At 43.0% G+C, this 8,382-nt stretch overlaps 1 protein-coding gene across 1 annotated transcript; it reads right to left on the minus strand.

Moving 5' to 3' along the window:
• Positions 1-5,932: 5,932 nt before the first annotated feature.
• Positions 5,933-8,079, minus strand: mafba (MAF bZIP transcription factor Ba). Its single transcript, XM_028410213.1, has one exon. The coding sequence runs from the start codon at positions 7,601-7,603 to the stop codon at positions 6,377-6,379; it is 1,227 nt and encodes a 408-aa protein (XP_028266014.1). The 5' UTR covers positions 7,604-8,079; the 3' UTR covers positions 5,933-6,376.
• Positions 8,080-8,382: the final 303 nt, after the last annotated feature.

The following is an 8,382-nucleotide window of genomic DNA, read 5'->3' on the forward strand; positions in this document are numbered from 1 at the left end:
GTCCATACACCTCCATGGGAGAAAGAGAGCACAGGGAGAGAGAGAGAGATGGAGAGAGGTGTGTCTGCAGTCATGCCACTCCCTGCACACTGATTGTAAAGATGAGTGACCTGTCTCTCCCATCTCTCCCTTCTCTTCCTCTTCCCCCACTGCACTTTATTTATTAATGGATCCATTTAATTATTTACCTCACATCTTAGAGCGACAACGGGCCAGAGCACAGTACACAGGGTGGAGATGATACAGTACACACAGCATACAGACAGTGCTCTTGCAGCTGCAGCCCAGGTACACAGTGGAGTTAGAGTTTTGACAGGTAGGGTATACATTTAGTGTAGTGGTTAACAGAAAAATAGTCTTCACAGATCTTTAAGATGAATGTTCTTGGAGTTCATTTTAGATTAATAGTTCTACACGTTTTCCTTGTTGAACATTGGTCAGAATGTATCAATAATGAATATTCACTTAATTAAACTGATAAAGCAGATTATAAATATATTTGCTGATACAACAAGAAGTTGTTTGGCTTTTAAGATTGCAAATGTCTTGATCAAGTTATTAGTTCAAAATGGGATCAAACTGACTTTTCTCAGTTTATCAAACTTCTTTTTCTAATATAAGGCCACATGTTGTCCACTGTGTTCTGTTTTGAATTATGAAGTTGATTTTCTGTTCTATTACTTTGTGACATCCTTTAGGTGTGCTGCATGGTGGTGCAGTGGTTAGCACTGTCACCTCACAGCAAGAAGGTTCCTGGTTTGAATGCAGCTGAGTGGAGTTTGCACGTTCTTCCTGTGCCTGTGTGGGTTTTCTACGGGTACTCTGGCCTCATACCAAAAACATGCTTGTTAGGTTAATTGGTGACTCTAAATTGCCTGTAGGTGTAAGTGTGTGTGAATGGTTGTTTGTTTATGTTGGCCCTGTGATGGACTGGTGACCTACCTCTCACCTTTAGATAGCAGGGATAGGCTCAGCACCCCCCTGACCCTGTACAGGTCAAGCAGTACTCCAGTATTGGAGGTGTACTTGTTTCTTTTTTTGGCTACTGATTAACATTCATAGGTAAACTATAAAAATTATATATCCTAGAGATTAAACTACCAAAAACAATAATGTATGTTAGTTCCATCTAACCAGTCAAATGCTGTATGCATCAGTGTGGGTACACATGGTCTGTCACACCTTTAAAAGTTACTACAGCATCCTGTTTGTAGTAGAGGTTGATGGTTCAAACGTATCACTGACCGCTCTGTGTCTGCTCTTATCTTCTCCCTCTGGCCTTATCCTCACAGTGGCCAGACATGGATCAATGATCAATCCCACCCGGAATTGGGTTTCACATCCCGGAAGCAGAGATGTACACATGGGTCACTTTCATCGACTCGCTGCGGCCATGGTCATAGGTATCCATCATACAGACCATTGAATGGTTGTGACCATGAAGGCACAGATTCATCACAGAGAGAGAGGCTGCGGGGGACGAGGTCAGTGGGAAGTGTCTGTAATCCTGTGGAAAAGGAACTATTTGAGGTATTATTAATTATGTTTTAAAACATTAAAGCACTGTATAAATGTGAAAGTTTACTGGTTTATTTTATGTAAAATTCTTGTTGTGCTTACCTTTGTATTTAAAAGTCTACCTGTACCAGTCAGAGTTGTTATGTCAGAGTGATGATGCCATTATTTGTCTTATTTAAGAATGTGTATCTTTTTATGTGTGTGTGTTTTTTTCTTTTTATATTTGCACATATAGAAACAGTCTGAAGATGAATAACAGATGCTGTCGTGATCTGAACTCCAGACTTGGCCCATCCTCAGCTGACGATCGAAGGAAAGGAGATGAAGGGCAGGATGGAGAGTGAGATAAGTAAGGGATGAGGGGAAGGAACGGATAAGAGCGACTGCCATTAATTTGTCCTGCATGCTGAAAACTAAGATTCCCACAGCCAGTTTGTAACACATGCACACACTATGACATATGATGAAAACATAAGCAACACACATCAGTGCAAAGACAAGCACAAAATCGACAGACTAATTGGAAAAAAACATATTCCTTTGATCCTCTTCCTTACTCTCATTGTATTTCTATTAGTGGATGAACACAAACACACACACTGTGAAAAAGCCTCTAACTGGCAAATGCTCAGAATATCATTGTGATTTACAGTATCAGGGAAGACCCTTCCAGTGAAATTCAATGGGCTGCTGGTGTTAGGCTGAAAGTGTGGAGGTGTGTGCATGAGCATTTCATCTCAAATTCAATGGCGCAAAATGTAACAAGATCGACATAAAGAGCTCTAAAATAACCACATGTGGTTCTGTCAATGTCTCAGGGTCTCAGGTCAGAGGCAGAAATGCACACACACACACACAGCCAGGCTGAAAGTAATGTTTGGAGAGTTTCTGGAGGCTGCTTGCCTGCTTAAAAATGTTGTGAGGTCCAGGTGATAAACATAAGCAGGCCAGGTTTGAGGCTGCTCCCAGGGCTCTCCACTGCTGATACAAGGAGCTGAAGGTGGAGGCTGGCAGAGCAGGCTGAATGCAGATAGGATCTCTGTGGGGGGGCGTGAACGTGTGATTGGAGACTAAAATCATTACAGTACGCCTGGTCACTGTGTCCTTGGCTCTTCCGCTGAGCCGAGGCTGATGCTTTCTTATACTTTCACCCTCTGCTTTTTTCTTTTCTTCACTTTTCTTCGCCGCTACACATTTCCCCGTGAATGACTACACACCATAAGCACAAAAACGATCTCTCCATCACAACATGTAAAATTTGCATTACAAATATCTGCAAAGAGTCATCTCTGCAGCATGCACGTTTAAACTGAATGATAGTAATCATGCAACAATATGATGGAATTTAACTTTTTCAAACAGTCCAACACACATCTCATTTCTCTCTCATTTCATTTCTCATACATAGGGTGAAAATATACGTTATTCTCCAGTTTTAGATGAATTCCTTTGTTTGCTTGCAGCTAAGTGATAATATTTATTTATAAAGTTATAATACACTACATTATACTGTACATAGCCTCAAACACACACACACACTGCTGCCCTCTTTATTTGTGACTGTCTTACTCATGCAGCAACTTTTTAAATGTATAATCAGCTAAAGAAGGAAGAACCCTATATATTTTGTTTTTGTTATTTTTGGCTTATTATCAGACACATATAGGCCTCTTTCTCCTGGTTCACCCCAGCTGCACTCATGCCCTCAGGCTGCAGTGGCTGTCCAGAGAGAGAGAGAGAGAGAGAGGGAGAACGTACACTAGACTCGCCTTCCTTGGGTCTCATTGGTTGATTCTCTGCCTAGCGGTTTTGTCCTTGAGAATGTGCAGACACGGGGCAGATAATGTTCTGACACCAGAAACTCTAGCCCAGGACCAGATCAACACTTACTCCCTTCTTCTTCTTCTCTCTGCTTCTCCGGCAGTGTCTGTTGATACTTTTGTGCGCAGAAAATGTGTGTGTGTATATATATCTTAAGTAAATCTGTAAAATGTAGGTGTCTTGTGCGCATGTTTGCATGCAGATATTAGATACTGAAAGTGTGTTGACACTTGGCAATAACAAATTCCATTAAAAATATCACTCCCGAAGGCGCGCACGGGGGATGATTTTAAACCTGAGGTCTGGCTTTGCACATTATAGGCGACAGAGTCGGGAAAAAGAAATAAAAAAAAAAAGACAAATTGTGTAACAACAATCCAGATTTAGCCTCAAAGTGTATTTAAAGCCACTCACGACAAAACAAATACCTGCAAATTATTTTACCTCTTAATGTAAATCTGAGGTTTTCATCTCGTCTCCGGTATGCAAGGTCAAAGATCTCCTTTTACCGTGCGCTCTTGTGACGGCGGGGTTTCTGCAGAAGTCAGCACGCCAGCAGAGCAGCATGTATATAGGAATCTCCCTGCAGCGGCACATAAACTGCCAGACCCGGTGATCTAATCACTGCGGGCCAGTAGGCTTCAAGCCAAAGTTTCCACATCATCTAAAGTCTGAAAATAAAATAAAGGCCAAGGACGGGTTACACGCAAACTGTTTAGAGGTCAGCTGCGAATTAGTTCTGAGAAGAAGAAAATTATTTTCTTCAAACTGTTTAGACTGTAGTGTCATTAGAGTGTGTGTGAGTGTCAGCTAATTACTGATAACAAGCTATGATCATTTATGAGTGAAGTCAGAAACAAATAAAGTCTGAGAGAGTAAATGCCATTTCAATGACTTTAATAAGCAAAATAGGAAACAATTTCTTCCAAAAACAACAAAAAGACAAAACAGAAACCAGCCTGAATGGAACAGTTCAGATTTAAGTGTTACTATTATTTATATAAACAGGATTGAAAATTGATCCCCATCATTGCTAAGTACATGAAATTGGTGAAAACAAAACAACAACCCGCTGCTGCAGTTTCAGTTCGATTTCAACACAGTTGAATCAGTAACAAAACCAAAGATTGTTTTTAAATGCATGACTTTTCAACAACAGTTTCAATGCAAGCACCATGCTTAATCGATATGATCTGACAGTTTAATTTAAATCATTAAAATAAAACTTTTTTTAACTATGCATCTGGCCAGCAGAACCAGAATAATCAAATAATAATAACAACACAGACAAACAAAAAAAAAGTATTACATAACATAGACGTTGTTTTCATTTTGAGTATTTGCACAACCTGAATCCCCTTTTTTACTGGCCGGCAGAAAAAAAATCAGGAAAACATAGAACATTAGTAGTATTAAAACATTTGTGTTATCTAAATATTAGCTTTACATAAAACCTCTTGTTGCATTTTTTTTCTAATATTGTTAAAAAATATAAATCATCAGTGGCGATATGCTACAGGTGGCTGCCAATCGGAATGAGAGGTATGTGGTTTTAGAGTTAATAGAAAGCAGACAAAGACTTTTTTTATGATTAAGTGGCAGAAAAAGTAGACTGAATCAAAATGACGAGTGTGTTGAATGTATTAAAAGGCTTCTTTTGTGCAGTCTGGGTCCAATAATACTGTAGCCACATGTTTTGTCTCCTCAGCCTGGCACAACATGAGTCCACATATTACCTAAAACTTTGCACATATAGGCCTGCCTTTCTAATAAAATGACTGTATAATATCATAGTATGTCTTCCTGGAGGGAGGTCTGCACAAAATTCAAAATGAAAACTTGCAAAAATCCAAAAAAAGTGCACTTGACACACAGTTTGTTGTATTTAAATGAACAAAAAAATGCACTCTTCTTTCAATCAATATCCTAAAATGATAAAAAACACAAATAAATGAAATAAAAACACAACACAAAGAAAGAAGTTCAAACCAGCCTCCTCAATCTTGTTGTGCAGTTTTTTGCGGTTGCATAATATTTACAAGCCCAAAAATAAAGAGAGAGAAAGAAACCCACACCATATGATAACTGCACCGGCAGTCCTGCTGTTCTGTTCCCCGCTGCATTTCTCTAACCCCCCAAAAAACTATGGAGAAGCGCAGATCAACAACATGCACTTAATATACACGAGAAGATGAAAGTACAAAATAGAAATTATTACCGTACATGTCCAGCATGCAGGATTAATATTTAATGCAGATTTTTTGTTTCAATATATATTCGAATATAACCAAGCAGGCAATAAATCAAGAGAGATGTTGCATAAAATGTTCCCCCTCCCACCCCCACCCATCGTGACGGGTTAGTAGACAGAAGTTAAATTTGCATAAAGTGGAGTCCCGCTTGTGGAGATTTTCTCGGATTACGGGCCCACTTGTCAAAAGTGAGTCTCATGTGTGTTGCAGGCTGTGAGTGAGGCCAGGCCCGCTTGTTTGTTGTTTCATAACAATGTCATCATTTTTGGAGAACAAAATTACAAGACAACTGCCTCGACGCCATCCCACACACACATACTCTCTCTCTCTCTCTCTCTCCCTCTCGCACACACACACACACACACACACACACACACACACTCACAAACACTACTTACAGATTATTTAAAAGCTGTAGCCTCAAAGAAGAGAGAGAGAAAAAAGTTCATCAGCCGATCCTTTTCTTCTTTGAAGAAAAAAAAGTCTTTTCACTACAAGCAACTAATCTACAAAGATGCTGCGACTGATCAGACACTCTACATTGCTCTTTGTATCTCAGTTGACACGTGGATGGAGAGATGATTATATATGAGAATACTATTTCATGGATTATTCTTCTAATATGAATATAACTGTTACCGTTATTAGTATAATCAAACAGTATGGGAGGTGTGGATTATTATTGTCTGTTCATCATCAAAGTCAGTCAGTCAATTGTGGAGAAAGGAAAGGTGCGGGGTGTGGGGGCTGTTGTGTAAGGGTTCACAAGAAAAGGCTGCGACAACTCACATGAAAAACTCTGGTGACGAAGGGTTGTCACTGGTTGAGCCAGCCTCGCGGAACCCGTTACTGGCCCCTGACCCCGTCAGTTTCTCACATTTGAGTTTGTAGGCGTCCCTCTCCCTCGCCAGCCGGCTGATCTCTGCCTTCAGCTGCTCCACCTGGTTTATCAGCTGCGTCTTCTCGTTCTCTAGCAGGTGCTTCTGCTGCACCCGCTTGAACCGGCAGGACTGAGCGTAGCCTCGGTTCTTCAGGGTTCTCCTCTTCTGCTTCAGGCGGATGACCTCGTCCTTGGTGAAGCCCCGTAGGTGTCTGTTGAGCTCCCTCACCGACATGGACACCAGCTGATCGTCAGAGAAGCGGTCCTCTGGGTTGAGTCCGCCCCCGGAGCCGTGGTGCGCCCCCGACTGGCTCAGGTGGCCGTGCTGATGGTGGTGATGATGGTGGCGGTGATGATGGAGCGGCTGGTGGGACTCTGGGGACACCGGGGATGGGCTGTCGGGGTCCTGGCTGTGATGATGATGATGCTGGCTGTGTGGGTGGTTGTGTCCGCCCGGGTGCCCGGACAGTTCATCAGCGTGGTGTGGGATGCCCCCCGCATATGGGTGATGATGCTGCTGGCTGTGGCCGTGATGGCTGTGGTGGTGGTGCGGGCCCCTGTAGCCCTCGAAAGAGCCTTGCTGTTGCAGCTGCTGTTGGACATGCGGAGGTGGAGGATGGCCGTGGGCTGTGGCTCCAATCAGGGCCTCCACTGCGTCCTCTGGGGTCAGGCTTAGCGTCTGCGGATCTATCTGCTGGTGATACCCGTTATTCGGCATCCAGTACAGCTCCTCAAGCTGGGTTTTTTGCTCCATGGGGCTGAAGCTGGGCGAAGAGGGCACTGAACTGCAGGGTGTACTGATGGGGGTGGAGGACACAGACCCCTGGGGCTGTACACGGTTACACTGGCGCACTCCGTTGCGATCCAAACCAGCAAGGCCTTCCTTCTTCACGTCAAACTTCATCAGGTCAAAATCATTGACATATTCCAGAGCCAGAGGGCTGTTGGGTAGCTCCGGGCCCATGCCCAGCTCTGCACTCATGTTGTTGTCACGACTCTTTTGCAGGTTTGCAAAGGTACTGGCGAGCGTCGCAAAAACTGACTTATTAATCAACGTCTGTTCTCTTCTCTCTTGTTTCATGCAATGGTACTTTTGGCTCCTCCGCCGCTGTGCACTGATTTGCTGTAGCATGAAACACCGTGTGACTGGTGAGTTAAAAAAAAAAAAAAGGAAAACGAAAAAAAGTTGCAGAGGAAAACTTTCAGACTAATGCTCTGCTCACGGTTTGCGTCATATAGCCTACTTCTGCTGGGATAATCTGGCAGAGAGAGCAGGCAGGAGGTAGAAAGCAGTGCGTCTCAGTGCAAAAACAAAAAAACCTCAGTCCCTTCAGTAGAAGTGTATTCACATACAAAAAAAACATAAATAATAATAATAAAAGCAATACCACGTTTGTTCGCTGAGACGGGCACCAGTCCTCGTTGCAACTTCTTGGTTGTAAGTCCTTTTTTTCTCCAGGAAAATAAAAGGAGCAAATAAGCAGAGTAAATAGGGCGTCTGAATTTCGCTGAGAAGCAGCTTTACCAGCTCTGCACCGCAGAGATTTAAAGGCTCGCCTCTCACTCTCTCCACTCCTCTGGTATCCAGCAGACTGCGCTCGGAGCCAGCAGGCGCTTTATCCTTATAGCCCACCGTGACGTCGTGCTGAAAGGCTGGATCGGTGGCGCTCAGTTCTCCAATGGGAGCGGGACTCGCACTGAAACAGAGGAAGAGAAAGAGTAGGAGGGGAAAAGAGGAGAAGAGGGTGCACGATTCAGTCTTGACAGCTACAGACAGTCAGCTGACTGACTTCCCTAAAAGCAGAGAAGGAGGAGAGCAAGAAGGAGAGAAATGTCTTCACTTCGTAGACGCTATCTGCGGCTTTGGTGCTCCGTGTCTTCACTCATGACGATCTCAGTGAGACTGATGTG

Source organism: Parambassis ranga, chromosome 7, assembly GCF_900634625.1.
Source record: "Parambassis ranga chromosome 7, fParRan2.1, whole genome shotgun sequence".
Classification (NCBI taxonomy): domain Eukaryota; kingdom Metazoa; phylum Chordata; class Actinopteri; family Ambassidae; genus Parambassis; species Parambassis ranga.